Source organism: Triturus cristatus, chromosome 4_2, assembly GCF_964204655.1.
Source record: "Triturus cristatus chromosome 4_2, aTriCri1.1, whole genome shotgun sequence".
Taxonomy (NCBI): domain Eukaryota; kingdom Metazoa; phylum Chordata; class Amphibia; order Caudata; family Salamandridae; genus Triturus; species Triturus cristatus.
In genome coordinates, this window is record NC_140586.1 from 112,552,826 (window position 1) to 112,569,303 (window position 16,478).

General features: G+C 41.0%; 1 protein-coding gene across 2 annotated transcripts in view; it reads right to left on the minus strand.

Moving 5' to 3' along the window:
- The window catches only part of LOC146833110 (uncharacterized), a 645,049-nt gene that overhangs the window by 295,060 nt on the left and 333,511 nt on the right, over positions 1-16,478 (minus strand). For both annotated transcript variants that reach the window (XM_085600733.1, XM_085600734.1), the window contains 4 exons: positions 14,748-14,804; positions 14,392-14,445; positions 13,548-13,601; positions 682-735 (listed from right to left, as the gene is read on the minus strand). In XM_085600733.1, the coding sequence (XP_085456859.1) occupies positions 682-735; positions 13,548-13,601; positions 14,392-14,445; positions 14,748-14,804 (219 nt within the window). The remainder of the gene's footprint in view (positions 1-681; positions 736-13,547; positions 13,602-14,391; positions 14,446-14,747; positions 14,805-16,478) is intronic.

The following is a 16,478-nucleotide window of genomic DNA, read 5'->3' on the forward strand; positions in this document are numbered from 1 at the left end:
AAAACATTGCCTTAAAACTTGCATAAATCCTAGATATGCCGTTTTGGATAAGTATCAACTATTAATTAAAAGTATTCAATTTCTGTGCACTTTGTGTGTGAATGTGTGTGTAAATAGTCACTTCGAAGAAGCCAGTAAAATGGGCAAATTGCTAAGAATGCCTTCCACAAATGACACATTTGCACATTTGCAAGTCCTTTAGTCCATCTATGACTCTTTTCATCGGAAACTAAGGCTTACATTATTTGTCCTGTAGTTAATGTGAAAAACGGGGGGAAATAAAAATAGGGCAACACAAAGAAATTCCCAAAGCAGCACAGAAAAAGAAACCAGAATAGAAAAGTATCATTAGTACCTTTAAATATAAAGACTAGTTGCATAGAAGACTTGAAATATTCAATCAACTCATTCTTTTCTGGATAAAATGATTCAGACATTTTGTTTTAAACAGACATATATAAAACTGTCAGCATCTGTATTCAGTTTACCATTTTTTATCTTGTTTTGACTGTTTCATGTAATGCTTATTACATTATGGTAGATTTTAGGATCATAGACTGTTTATATATTTCAATAATAAATATTAGCTTAAGATTGTGGGAGGGGTTGTTCAAAGGCCAGACTTCCATTCAACAGCTCTGGGTCATTTTTCACAGTTTTACAGAATCAATTAGAACTTACCTTTGTACCAGTTTCTCCTGGAGCACCTCTTCCTCCATCGGTACCAGGACGGCCCTGAAATAGGAACAGTAGAATACTCCATTCAACTGTTATTAATGAAAACATGTTTGATACTTCACCACATTCTCAATGATGCCAACAGTGTACTGTATTGCATGGTGTTTTCCACCCCGAAGAAGACATTGCTTAAATTATTACAACAGCAAACTATAATGAAATCGTATCTTAGAGTCTAAGAATTCCCAGCAAACTAAATCCAAAAACCTCAACGTTTTCTGATCACACATATATGTCTACTATATAGCCAGCAAGTGATCTAACATCTTAAAATAATACGTTATAGGACAAATGTGGCGCATGTTGAAAAGGTCCTATCCCACTTACCATATATTCCACAATTTGCAGGTTTTAATAACAATTCTCTATTAATTGGCCCCATATCAGATTAAAGTGTTTTGATTATATTTAACATACATATATTCATCAAAGTCATATCATTCCAGTATTTCTTGGCCCATTTATCTATGTCTGATTACTTGGAGTCTCGCCACTGGCATGCAATTTGAAGTTATGCCAGCAGAACTGCAGAGTATATTACATATAATTTACACATATTGGTGGTTCCAATCAGCAGCCTTACAGAACCAAAGGTTATCAGGAGGACTGCTGTGTTTGTATGTTTGTTCAATACAGCATCTCAATATGGGTTTAGGATTGGACAGGTCGCGAACATGTGAACAATGTCTGCTTCTGGTGTCTGCCATAGAGAACATCATTACACAGTTCTAGAATGTGGACACCACTTTGATATTTTTGCTGGGATCACATAAAAATCAAATTAAATTTTATATTGATGACGTCTTATTTTCTATAAGATGGAAGTGCAAATGGACCTTGCAGGATATTCTGAGATCAGTTCTTGAGTATTTATCTGTGTTTAGCCATCTTAATCCATTTTGCCTCTAGCAAGACATTCAGGCCGTCTAATTTTGTAGAAAAGACAAATGATCAGATGTGGAAATGCAGGACGGGGGCAATTTAGGCAAAATGTTCCAATGTGGCTCTAATTTTTGTGTGCTTGACATTTTTTAAAGGTAGCAATGAATACATAAATATGTTTTTAAAATGTTGTTGTGAGATATTGAACTCACTGGCGAATATCTAAAATTAAGGTAGCATCCATTGACAATATAGTTGAAATACCAGTTGCAAACCAGACTTTAACTAAGGGGAATTGATTGGAATTTAAACATTCTGGGGCACTGACGGGTTAGTCAAAATGGGTGACTATTGACAGAGAGCAGAAACTTTTTGCAAAAGTCAGTTTACATCATACCACTTCTATTCTCCGAAGGAATTTTAGCAAAGTCCTAATTTTGTTTTACATTTGTAGGGCCAACTTCCTTCATCATTTAGGAATCCGAGATAACAAAAGGATGTAATCTATCACAGGAAAAGCATAGACCATGTAAAAGGGGGTGTTCTACTTTCCACGTTCTTGCCATACAATCCTTGCCGGACTACCACAGACCTGTTAGTGCTCTGGTAGTCCATCAGAAGTGCTTTGAAACTCCTCCTTTACAAACAAAAACAACCTATCATTAGATTGAACCTATGTTGTGGGATTCTGCTACATTTATCTTATGTGGTGGTATATGTCTGATACTACAGCAGACTTGATAGCTGTGAATATAAAACTGTTAGTATGTGTTGCTATGTCCTTGAACACCATCAGGCAGTTTTATGCAATCCCCCATTCACCCATGATCTGTTTTCTTATTTTTTTTATTTGAGACAATTGTAGAAGTTTACACTTTGTTTAAGATCATGAAAGCCTATATTTTGACACTTGGTTACAATTGCTACGTGTTCTGTAATCAATAAGGAAACTTCATTTTTATAACTCAAATTCTGGTAGTTCAGACCACGTGGCTGCACTAAACCTTTTATATTTTGTGCGACCATGAAATCTCACAGCATTCATTTTGCAGAATGATTTCAAAACATATGGTAATAGCACCCATGACAAAACCCTAGACATTATTATATAATGAAGAGGCACTGTGTGTATGCAAAGTTATACACATATTAACAGTACACCTTGTGCACAGAAGACACATTTTAATAATTTTCATTTTTTTCACTTTTATATGCTTGATAACTGGCATCATTTTCTCTTTCCCAGTGTACAACCTTTTGTCTTTTTATAGGTACTATATGTCATTTATGAAGGTGACACCATAATGTGGAATGTTTCTAATTACCATCAGGCCTAGAGAATGTTTGACTTGATGGGGGGTGGGTAAGATAAAAGCCAACTGCCTATCATTTGGATGAAAAGTAAAAGGAACTCCACAACGTGATCTCACATTCCCATGATTTTTGCTATTTTCCAAAATCCACACTTTTCTATTTTTCTGGATTTCCCTGTGTTTGCAATATTTCTCCTTCATTGGGTCTTCCTTAATATTAATTAACACTGTGTGATTAAATCACAGATCTGATAGAGCATGTCATGTTTTCTCACTGCAAGTAAAATTAAAAATGAAAAAGCAATCGATCAAACTTTACAATACTTTTTTGATATCTCTCCTAAAATGAAAACACGGAAAATATGGCTAGATACGCAGTACTCTCATGAAAGAGGAATTTCATTCTGCATATTTAAGGCAACAGGATACTTCATTATCCAAGAATGCATTGTCGGTTGCTCTCATTTCATTTTAATGCTATGTAGAGTGAAGGTGTCAAACACTTGGTGTCTTTGGTCATTACATCTATTTGCTTTTTTACAAACGTTGAATGGGGATCTCGTTTTCGCTTCATCAACATTTTGTGGCTATTGTTTTTACAGAGACTTTATCCTGTGGTTAGACTAAGGTTATCATTTTTCCCTATACAATTGTATTCCCTTATCAACTTCACAAGGTCTTTCTTGACTTTGGGATTCCTCTTGTAGCAAGAATCTGTGAGATAATGGTTTATCCACTATATTGAGTATTTTTTCAATGTGAAAAAGAAATGTTCCTTTGGTGGCTTGGTGATGAATAAGAGGAAAATGTCTGCTGCCATTGTTCAGTTTTTGTATCTTCAGTTGTGTCTCCTTGGTAATAACAAGGCTAGCAAATTAAAGGAAACAGGCAACTCACTATCCATCTCTGAGCATGTGCTTCTGATGACTGTAAAACTTTGAGGTACCTTCTTCAGAAGTTCTGCAGTGCGAGGCAAGGCCTCGGTTGACCTTGATGATACTTATAGAGTCACTTTGCACTTTCTCTAATCCCCAGGGGCTCTCCTTTTCCTGCATCCAGGATAACTCAATGAAGAAGTAGTCTGGGAATCCTTTCTGTTGAGAAGAATTTGTAAACTGCTGCACTGACACAGTTGTGGGCGATTTGGAGTATCCTATACTCATACTTCCTGTTCTCACGTGACACTTAAACTGAAAGCTGCATACAAAACATCTAAAGACACTTCTTTCACCAAAACCTACACATATTTGGATTGTCATCATGCAGTCGTTGAAGACACTAACCCACAAATGCTTCAGAAGCCAATCCTTAGTTGACCTCATTTGGATCACAAGAGACAGAATACAGATTTTATAAGGAACATCAGGGTGTGCCATTGGCAGACAGCCCTATGGGTCACCCAATCCTTTGCTATTCTACTATTTATTTAAGAAAAAAATTGGTATCCCTTTTTTTGTTGGGGTTTCATCAACATATTTATTTGTTCCTAAAAATAAATCACTTTTCTAGTGGAGAAATGGAACATCTGCACCCTCAGGTGAGCACCTAATGTTTCCTCCATGTGTTTGATATGGGCCTCTCAATGTTTCCACTAACTGAACTTGATCGATAGACGATATGAATTCAGGCTCTTCCTATGCGTCCTTTGTACAGGCTGGTGATTCACTGTAGATACTGTTCTTTGCAAGGATTAACCGGGATTCCCTTAGATTCCTTGACTTTCCAGTGGTATCGGAAATTGAGTAGACAAGGCGTACTCCGGAAGAAGGCCAACATAGCTTAAGATCCAGATACAAGAAGGCACAAATGTTCTCATTCTCTTTGAAGATCTGTGTTTAGCCAGAGACTCTTGCAAAATTAATATTTCTTTAATATCAGAAGAGAAAAGAACAACTGAAATTGAGCACCATAATGAAAACCAGAATTGTTTTCCACTTGCTGAGGTATGACCTAAATATATCTCAATGTTCTTCTATGTTTCCATTTTCATCGACACTTCGGAGGCGCTCAGATCTTCAGGGTTGATAATGGGTATTTTTTCTACAAGAACGGGAAAGCATATTGAGCACTGCTAGGTGCCCCTCTCTACTTCAGGGTCCATTAACCTCTAACTCCAAGCTGAGAAGTGGGTCTAGAGACATGAATGGCCGAATTGCAAAACATTTTTGACTGGCGTTATTTCATGTCCTTGGTTGTAAGTTAAGACAGTACCTTTTACACCATATTATGGTATTATACTGATGCTTCAGCGAATGCAGAATGCAACAGCGAGACTAATTCTAGAAATCCCCAAATATGAACCAGTTTCTCACCAGCTGAGAGACCTCCACTAGCTCCCAGTGGAAAAGAGAATCAAATTCAAGTCACAATGTCTAGCATATAAGGCCCTACAGGGCAGAGGACCTTTGTACCTGAGAACACATCTCCAAAGATATACACCAACCAGAAATCTAAGGTCAGGTCACTCTCAACTACTGTCAATCCCCAGGTACAAGCAGGCCCATTGGGGGGGCAGAAGCTTCCTATCAGGGACAGCGAAAACCTGGAACCGTCTACCGATTCAGATAAAGAACAGCACGTCACTCATGTCATTTAGAAAGCAACTGAAAACTTGGTTATTCGCCAACTGAAACGCCAATATTTCCAGGGCTGCCAAAGTTCAGTACTCCTGCCTACTCTAGCGCCAAGACGCCCTTGGGCATACGTGCGCTTTACAAGTCTATAAATCAAATCAAATCAAATCATATTATGAAAGCAGGTTTCTGGAGGTGGTAATTTGTGACAACAATGTTTGTGCATATTTCTTGCCTGGAATTTCATTATGATGGTGATGTGTTCTATTGTTTCCTGTGCTGCGTTGGAGTCTACTCCCAGAATAACTCAGCTCTGTGTGACATCAGAAGTGGCACTGCAGAGGTGTTTAATTCTTCAACCACTAGTTGAATAATAATGCAAACTTGAAAAACATCAGGAAGAAAACTAAAAAAGCTGTAGGATGATTAAGGCCACTGCAATAATGGGATTCTTTTGGTGCTGTGTTTTAGGCATAATTATGAACCTGCTGTTCTGGTTACATAATCCATCATCTTCTGCATAATCTTCAGATTTTAACAACAATCAAAAAATTGTTTCTAGCTCAAACAGACCAAAAGTTAACACAGCTCTACCAAATGAAATGTGTGTCTACGCGATAACAGGCATTTTTTGCCATGCAGAGGCAGGTCACCTTTCAGTTGCTGATTGCTGTATGAATGTGTTAAACTGATATCAATGAGGTGAAACCTTTCCCCATAGAATGTTAACTAGTGTTCCCTGCAGGTTTCTTCCCCTGGCGCACAGACACTATTGCAAAGCATGCACTTTTCTGCCACATCACTGCCTGCATCACGCAAGAGTGTGAAACTGTTTGTCAGTGCTGCGTTTAAGAAACAAAGGGCCAGATAACGACCCTAAATTGCATGCACAAATGTCGTGCAAAATGGCCCAGGGCCATGTACAATTCCTAAATAGCGAGTCGCAATTTATTTGCGACTCGCTATTTAGGATTTGAGAGTCGCAAATAGGAAGGGGCGTTCCCTTCCTAATTGCATCCGCAAATCAATATACGTATGTTTTGTGACTGCTATTGCGGTTGCAAAACACTCGCAAATTACCACCCTCTTAAAGAGGGTGGTAATGCAGTCGCAATTTGGAAGGAGTCCCCAGGGGACCCCTTCCACTTTGTGACTGTATCTAAAAATATTTTTTAAGGGTAGGCAGTGGTCCCAGGGACCACTGCCTACCCTTAAAAAATAAAACGAAGACGTAAATTCTTTTTTTTAAATGCATCCTGTTTCCCTTTAAGGAAAACAGGCTGCATGTATTTTAAAAACTGCTTTATGTAAAAGCAGCCCCAGTCATGGGGGTGTGCTGAGCGCAGCAGGCCACCATCCCTGGGAGGGCCTGTCATTCCCAATGTGCTCGCAAATTGCGAGAGGCTCATTAATATTAATAAACCTCACAATTTGCGACCTCATTGGGAATCGCAAACAGTGTTAAACACTCTGTTGTTCATGGCAAATTGCACCTCGCAAATTGAGACTCGCAAATGTGTCGCAATTTGCAAGGCACAATTTTGCTGGTCGTACATGTGGTTCCAAAATCGCAAAAAAGCGGTCACTCTCTCCGCAGCAGAGCAGGACAAGAAGCGGCAGTCCGTCCAGAGGAGGAATCACCCTGCAGGAGGACACCACCAAATTGAATCATGTTCATGTTTTTCGAGGGCCTCAGAGTTACAGCAGGCCACGGAGTTCAGCAGGCAGCGCCTACTACTTGTTTGGTGTCTTGTGAGAGAGTGAGATGGTGGATGGTGAGATGGTGGATAGCCAATGTGGTCCTTACAAAGTGTGGTCATGACATTTCTTGTGCTTTTGATGTTCTTCAAGGAGACAGACCTTAACCCCTTCAATGCGCATGACGGAGCGGTTCCGTCATGCACATCGGTTGCGCTGTGCGGATGACGGAACCGCTCCGTCATGGCCCCGCCCACGCACGAACCCTTCAGCACAGCGCGGTAATCCGCGCCGCGCTGAAGGGTTAAGTGCGTGCCTGGGAAAATATTTTAGAAGCTTAGCATGCGGAGATCAGATCATCATCTATGCCAGCACGGCGAGTTGGGTAATAATTGATTTCTGTTTAGAATGGAGATTTTTGGGCTTCTGCTCTCCGATTAAAGGAGGCATTTGTCAATTACTCAAAGGGACACAAACAAATACTGCAGAACATTAAATGCAACACCTTTTACCTATGTTGCAATTTTACATATGTGTAGGCCACATCTCTGCAGCAGAGGGAACTGTAAATGGAACAGTCATCGTATGAAGTATTGCATGTTGCCTCTGGAACTCCAGCATCTTGATGCTACTTGGAGCTCACAGATTTGCGAGGTACTTCCTTTTCCTCTATGACTTTCTGTGGTTAGGGAGATTGAGCAGTCCAGGCTTAAGGGATGGTAGTTTTAGAAGCTCAGGTACAGGCATCCCATTGATAATGCACAAAAAAAGAATTGTCTAGGTTGTTACTTTGAAAAACAAACAGTCCTTTCATTATCTAATAGTTTAATTAGCATAATAAGATGCTCTTGTTTTAAAGTTGGAATATTTCAACTGACTACAAGGATATTCTGACTTCTCTATGCAGTTACAGGCAGGACCAGACTGGGGACCGAAACGCGCCCTGCTCGGAGGGCCCCCCTGTGGGGCGGGGGGGTGCAACCGAGCTGTTTGCTAGGACCGGTTTTGGATGATTTTGTCACAGGGGGCCGATATTGCCAGCCCCGGGAACAAAAATGGCCCCATAGAGGCCCAAAACCGGCATCCACCCTTTTGGCCCACCAGGGAAACGCCCGGTGCCCGTTACGGCCAGTCCGACCCTGGTTACAGGCTAATCTCAGCATGCGTACCTCAACAAGGCACTGAGGAACACTTTGGTACTCTGTATAGTCACTGCTCGGTGCAAGCAGAACAGATTTCCTTTGAGGTCATCTCTCTGTCTTGCGTTTTCTTTACCGAGTGTGTTCAGCGCTGGTCAGTCCTTGGTGTGGCCCAGCCATTGCAAAGTCAGGTGTTGGGCACTTCAGTCCGAGTTCTATACAAAAGGCGCTGAAGCTGGTTGGCGGGTCTCATGGATGCAGTAAATGAGGTCATAGGTCTCTAGCCTCAAGGTTGTACTCCACAAACACTTCCCAGCGTTGGGCTGACACGCTATTCAAGTTAGCAACCCAGGAGGGATGCATTCTCTAAGGTAAGTGTTAGCGTGGCGATCTGACCTTTATGGCCAGGCTGTGTGCGATGGACAGTAGCTGAAATGTTTGGGAAGACCTACAGATGGCACAGAGATGGAAGGGGGAAATCACCGTAGTTGAGGCAGGACATCTCCAGCTATCTGCTGAACATGAATGATCCACCTGGGAGATTCTTAAGATCTTTTCACACTCCTCCCATTTGTGGTTGCAGTGGCACTGAGTCTCTTGCAGCGAAAACCTTGAGAGAGGTTTTACTGCAGTTGGCACAGAGCTTGATTGTTGCGTGCTGCACTCGTATGAGTGATCAGTTTCTTGGCGCACGTACCCTTGGCTGCAGCATACAGAAACCTTACAATGCCGCACACAGTGCAAAAAACGTAGATGGAACATTGGTGTTAACATGTGCAGAAATGACAATTTAGTGAAGAACTGCTTCAAAATATGCCGATGTATGCTGCATAATTTGACTTTTCTTGCTGCATAATTTCTATGCCATATAATTTAGCCCTATCCTGCCACATAATTCCAGTGACACTGAGAATGACACACAGACAGGGAGTTTTGAAATGAACAAGTTCCCGCCCACTGCAACCAATCACCAGTTTGCGCCACTCGCCAAGACCTCCAGGAAGACCCAATAATGTGCTAAGTAAACAGAAAGGGTTGAAAGTGCTGAAGCCTCTGCTTGAAATAAACATTGCCGGGAAGTTGTTTGCAATATGTCTGCATGAAGAATGATACAACACCCAGTTCACTGACCAAGCAGGATCCTTATTTGGAAGTGCAAACTCTGTGTGTTTGTTTAGGGTTTTTGTCTGGTCCTGCTCCTGGTGGCTGCTGTGGCTTAGGAGCTCTTGTCAACACTTACAGTACAGACTAGCAGGCCCTTAGAGGGAGGCCCCTGTACAGGGAAATTTCTTAGAGTGGCTTATTACTAAGTCACTTTCAGAGCCTGCCTTGTGAGCACCATGTGGAAGAATGCACGTCTGCAGCTTTAAATTCATGGTGGAAAACAAAGGCTGAAAAGAGATGGCTTTATCTGTAAAGCTAAAGAGCTGTATCCTCCTAAAGTGATGATTGACGTCACAGTTTTGGACTGATAGGTGTCTTAAGTAGTTAAAGGGCTGGAACAGAGCCATTTTGCGACCTTAGGAAGTGGTAAATAGCAGTGGCGGCTCCCAGCCGCGGTCGGTAGTAGGAGTAACTGCAGGGCGGTGACGTGGGGAGGGGGAGGGGCAGGGTCGGGGTAGTAAACTATGAATTATTGAGGTTTACAGGTAAATTAACATATACATTAATAAAACGAATTTCGTTGCGTGCACTGCATCGCATTTGGGGATGCAGTGCACGCAACAAAATTCGTTTTATTAATTTATATTTTAACTTACCTGTAAACCTCCGTAATCCATAGTTTACTACCCCCCACCCTGCCCCTCCCCACGTCACTGCCCTGCAGTTACTCCTACTACCGACCGCAGCTGTTGACGTCACAGTTTTGGACTGATAGGTGTCTTAAGTAGTTAAAGGGCTGGAGCAGAGACATTTTACGACCTTAGGAAGTGGTAAATAGCAGTGGCGGCTCCCTGAGAGACTGCTGCAGGGCCGTGGGGAGGGGAAGGAGCACGGTGGGGGGGTAGTGAAGTCTGACATACGACGGACAGGAGTAATGTATGTTATTAAATAAATAAAACTATTTACCTTGCGCGCGCTGCATCACCAACTCGGCGAAGCAGCACGCGCAAGGTAAATAGTTTTATTTATTTAATTACCTACCTTACTCCTGTCTGTCGTATGTCGGACTCCACTACCCCCCCCCACACCCTGCCCCTCCCCCTCCCCTGCCCCGCCCCCCCCCTCCCCCCACCCCGTAGCACTCCCCCCGTAGCACTCCCTCGGCGAGCCGCCACTGGTAAATAGTCGCTTGTCACAGGAGCTTCCAAAGCAAGTACTGCTTTTGGCTGGAAATATAGCAATGTTTGATGACTTATCTCCAGTAAACAACAAAAACGTAGCGAATAACATACACAGCAACATAACACCACTACAAAAGCAAAACATGGCTCATCAGAACAAGACAGTCAAAATAAAGCAACACAAAATCTACAGTAAACCAGAACTACATCAAAATAACTACAGTACAACAAAACATCACAGTAAAGCAGCACAGAAAATAACATAACGCATCACCAGCAAAACAAAATGTCACACAGCAGATGTGCACAAACGTTCTTTTTTCATAATACAGGGTAAAAAGGCGGTTAGAGAAACGGTAATGGCACCACTCAAAAATGTTTCTTAATCTGACCTGAGAAGTCTGGCAGGTGGGGTAGAGGCCTGGAAAAACAACTGCTCGGTTCCATCTCTCCTGCTACAGCTCTTTTAACGCTAGTCATGGAGCTTTAACACAATCATGCTAAGTGAAAGCACTGCAGTTTTTTACTAGTGGTCGTACTGAGGATTTCAAGATCTCCTCAGAAACTGTTGTTCAGTTTCTAGTGTAATGTTGGGGTGTTTTGTTTAAGGCACTTGCTAATGCAGTTCCACAACTGTAATGCTCTGATTTGCACGATTTCGGATGTACCATGAGAAATTTGCGTAGGGGGCAGTGTTGGTGAAATGGCAGCAGGTGTGCTTCTGCTGTCATGTTAAATGTTTGACATCAGCAGTGTATTTTTTGGGGATTAACTTGACAGTTCCCTGTTCTATGATGTACCCCACACTCCCCAACACACGCAAATAGACAACTTTTTCTGTTCACTATTAGCTCTTTCACTCACCTTTTCTCAAGTCCTGTGGAGTGATCTGTCTTCAACATTTGATTCTCTTTTGATGCACACTGTATCCTCTGGTATCTTTTTTATTGACCTTCATGTTTTTCAGTCCCATCTTTTTTCTCTCTAGTGTGACCCACTAATTCTGCAAACACCGTTCATTTACAACTGAATTCTTCGATTCCCCCTTGAACCCACTTCCCACTTAACACCTATTCTGACTAGCCAACACCTCAGATATCCTGAATCGACTCATTACCTGATGCCTCATGTTTTTATCATTCACACATTAAATTGCCCCATTCTTTTACCCAATTTACGAGCCGCAACTTTTATTTTTTATTCTCCTTCATTTTGTTTTTTTTAACACAGATTTTATTGATCCTTTTGCAAAAACAGCATAGCAGTTCACATCACAGCATTGATTAGGCGCTCAGTCGTCATATCAACTGGTAAATACATATCTGAATGCTCCATAATCACAGCCAGCAATGCATCTATAAGCCTAATTATCCCCTCCCTTTTTATTCTTTTTCATGATGTACCATACTAGTCTTTAGTCTTAGCCCCTTTTGTTCGGACATCCTATTTTACCTCTTGACATACCAACTACTTTCTCCATAAGCCCGTTTGATTTATGGACACTAATTCAGTGACCGATCATGTTCCTGTACCCTATCCTTCCAGCTTGTGTTTGTGCAGTTGCCATAGTCTTTTTATACAATCCCTCCTATTTCCATCCATCCTATCTAGCCAATTTCTGACACTAGTGTGCCCATTGTAAATTCACCCTACAGTCACAATCAGAGTGAATGGATGCATCTCCTAGGCCATAACTATATTATGGTGGACTTGTCAATGGAGGCCATATTTGTGGTGGCACTTAAGCCAGTGGCAGGGCACTGAGAGAGCACCATGGGCACAGAGGCTTTGCTTTTTGGAATTGTATACTCCTATTGTTGCTCTACACTGATGCACTGAAGGAGAAGAGTCTGATCTCTCTATGTTGTAGACAGTCCTGACTTGTGGGATTTGGGGTGTCAGTTGAAAACAAACCAAAGATATTTCTGTAAATATTTGGGACAGCTTTGTTGATTCTGGATTCCTTTATATAATGCACTGTTGCCTGAGGGAGCTCCATTAATTTGTTCTTCTTATCGACACCTCCTGCCAGAAATGTGTCTGCACTGAAGCAGATTTTATGAACCTTCTTGGGACTGACCTTAATCCAACAATATTGCAGTGTACTTCTTGTAGAGCTCAAGAAAACAATTGACTTAAGTCTGCTCCTCTCATCGCTTCTTGAACTCTTTGGTTATGTTAACCATTTTCCTTTTCCCTACCACAGGTTCACGTCCTTGGCACTGTTGTAGGCCAAATGGTGTCTGGTTATCTGCTGTGCAAGTGTAATGGTCCCAACTCTGAAACCCTCGATTTAGGGTCTAGTCTATTGTAATGATGCAATGGAAGTTTACGTTTCACAGCTACCACTCACAGCCCACTCTTGGGACACTGTGTGGCTCCCTCCCGTGAGATGGGGAGGAACTGACATATATGGCGCTGGGGTGGTGGGATTCCAGCCAGCAATGCTTGCCCTTGCAAAACCTGTAGAAGGGACAATAGATTTTTTGTTGTACTTGGGGGTAGGCAGTGACTCAGTCATGGAGTGACTACATAGGGATTTAGACTATGGTTGACAGGCAAAAATGCAGTGTAATGCTTTGTTATTCTGGGTTAGGGTTTCATGTGAATAGCCCGCATTAATGTCAATGTAGATCCTTGTTGGGTATCTTGCTTGTTGTATTATTTTTTTCTAATAAGACTAAAATAATTTAAAATATACATATATTGATCTTTGTTCTCTATAACGCCCTGAAAATTCCAGCGGTGAACTATTGCCACAGAAAATATACAGCAATGAAGCAAGAGTAGGGCAATACCAAGGAAAATCCAAAAAAACAGGAAAAGGAACTATGTAAATAATAAGACAGAGCAACCAACCATGAGCAGTGCAGACGTCTCAGCTTATTCCAAAATTATATGTCACAAAAGAATACTTACACGCTTTCCTCCTTTACCAGGGGGCCCTGTTGCACCGTGCACACCACGAGGTCCCTAAAGAGAACACATGGTAAAAAATCAGAAGTCTTCCCATCGCCATCAGAAAAGAGATGAACCAATTCACTAGTATATGCGATAGACCCATGAAGATCAGGGCGATTGTCAGTGTGGCGAGGAAGCTATCAACCTGGAGAGAGGAATCTACACTGTGCTGAGGCAGGAGACAGCATCAAGACAGGTTGTTTAGATTAAATATTGCCTTATGATGTCTTCTTTAAAGGTGGTCACGTTTACTTAACTGATAATTTTGGCTATAAATTTGGTGGGAGTCAATGAGATCAAAGAAGAGGGAAATATGTGCAGGTATGCCAGGTGTCTTTGAGCAGTATTTGTGATAATTATCATGTCGATTTTGTTATTCCTGTAGTAATCTTTATCATCAGTGGATGTTGGTGCTGACTTTATGATGATTGTGGAGATAGTGGTTTGGTGCAGCTTTTGAAATCCTTAAAGCAGAATTTAGGATTGTCTTGATGTATTATCCGGATTTGGCTTTGATACTGTTTGTTTCAGTGATCTAAGATTCTGAGGTGGCTGAGATTTTAGCCACGCAGTTCGAAATGTACAAATGTGTCTTTCATCAGTATTGAGTAACCAGAGTGCAAGAGTATGGCTGGAGGAGGATGATCTGTCACTGACAGTAATATACTGTTTGGTAGACCAAATTTTGCTTCGGCTAACAAGTAGTGAATTGTGAGCCTCTGTGATTGAGTTGTATGTGTACCTTCTATGTCTCTCCATCTCCTATGTAAGTGTTAATGGGTTATTTCTCCTCGCCACTTACCGGTGGCCCCATCTCTCCTGCATCACCTTTCTGGCCAGGATTTCCTGAAGTGCCCTGATAGGAAAGAATGGAATAAGTGATGCAGCCAGAAACATCTCTATAAAAAGCATTTTAAGGATAACATTTGATTTGTATTTCATTTAAAATGTTGCATGACTTACTCTTTCATTAAGCTATAAAAGAGATCACGCTAAATCTGGAAACATAACACTTAAAAGTCAAGAAAATGGCTTAGGCTGCATGTGCCTCAACCTAGATGATGTCTTATAAGATGCATTGATTATTTTTGTCATTTTACTTCATACCTCTGGTCAGGCACTTTGAAAGCATAGGTAGTGGACACTTGGATGACTTACCAAAGGGCCTTGTCTTCCTGTGAGACCTATAGGTCCTGGAGGTCCCTTCATAGCAAGCTACAAAAGAGAGAAACCACCAGAGATTAATGTTTGTACATGTTTTAAAACAAAACCCAAACACACAATTACAATAAATAGGTTTGCTTAGTTCCAATCATTGGAGCGATCACATTCTTGCTAAGTAAGGCAAGGCAGCTGATAGAATTTACCCATGAATTCATTTGATTTTATTGAGTGAAGGCCTTAGTGGTGCCTTCTTCTACCATTCCCATATTGATGAGGAGTAACTTGGGAACAAATACTCCTCTCCTGAGAATAAGTGGGAATTGATTGAGAGGAGGATAATGGACACGCTTCTTCTTGAAGTCAGGTGAGGATGGACAGACAAAAGCAACGGTGTTGTCACCTACCTTGAAGAAAGATTGGTTGGACGGATCTTCTATGCAAGTGTATTTTTCTTAAAATTGAAAAAAGGTAACGTAGGAGGAATATGTTACATTTTGTTATGTGGTAGGGTAATATAGATTAGGAAAATAATTGTTGTAATTTCATTTTTCATTGGCATTGAGACTGAAATATTAGAAGAACATTAGAGGCAGTTGCCACACCACTATTTTAAGTGTGCATTAATCGGGGCATGGCTTCTTGGAGAAAGTTACCTTTCTTACTAATTAAAAATATTATTGAGGTCCATGGGGTAAACTGTTTTCCACTACTCTAATTGGGGAATTTTAAAAGATTTATTGAGAGCCTTGCCAATTATATCTCCTGCTGGTCAGGTGGGGAATAGATTGGCCACAGATTAGTGGAGGTTGTTTCTTCCATTGTGTAAACAGAGGTTTTATAACAGTAGGTGTTCGGTTTGTCTCTTTCATTGGCTCTGGTTATTTCTTTGGAGAAGTTCCTGGCCTAATGGAGAAATTATTTTAATTAGGATGGATTGCCTACTGAAAGGAGGTTACCTGCCCCAAGAGCAGATTGACTGCATTAAAGAAATAGTGACTCCACCAATGAATGGTGATTTCTGAAGCATTTGGTGGCAATCATAAATTGTATCTTGACTTTAACCATGACTGATCATGTGTTGAGTGGTGAGATTGCTCCAGGTCCTAGTTAAGCAAAAGACTAGTGTGGAGGAACAAGGAGACAGAGATTCAACTTCAAGCACATAAGAAAGCACAAACATTATGTTAGTTATATTCTCTCTTCTGTATGTGTTATTACCTGGAAATAGAGCACATGCATCTGTTTTATTTGTACTTGCACTTACTGTGTCCCAGTTGGTATTATTTTTCAACTTTTCCCAATTGATGATTACTTAGTAGGTTTTTAACCGAATACTCACCGTGGTCTCTTTGAAATTGATAAAACATAACATGTAATGCACTTGGCAGGTAGTATAAGCAATGTTTGAGCATTGTAGCGCTTACCACTGACAATTGAAAGTTATATTCCAAAAGCACTAAACACTTTGCACTCATGCTGGTAGTTTTTTTGAGTAAGTTATTGCAGAACAAAACTGCCCATCATGATTCCATTATGCAGCTCTGGAATTGCTCCGATCACTTGCATGATCTTTATTACTTTAGTTTATATATATATATATATGGCTTAATTCACAGTCAACGGCTTTATTTCATAGTGGGTGGATTTAAAAAATATCTGAGACTCAAAACCATGCCTATGCCTCTGAGTGGCTGGTGGCTCTACTTTATAAGAGCCAAGGCCTTT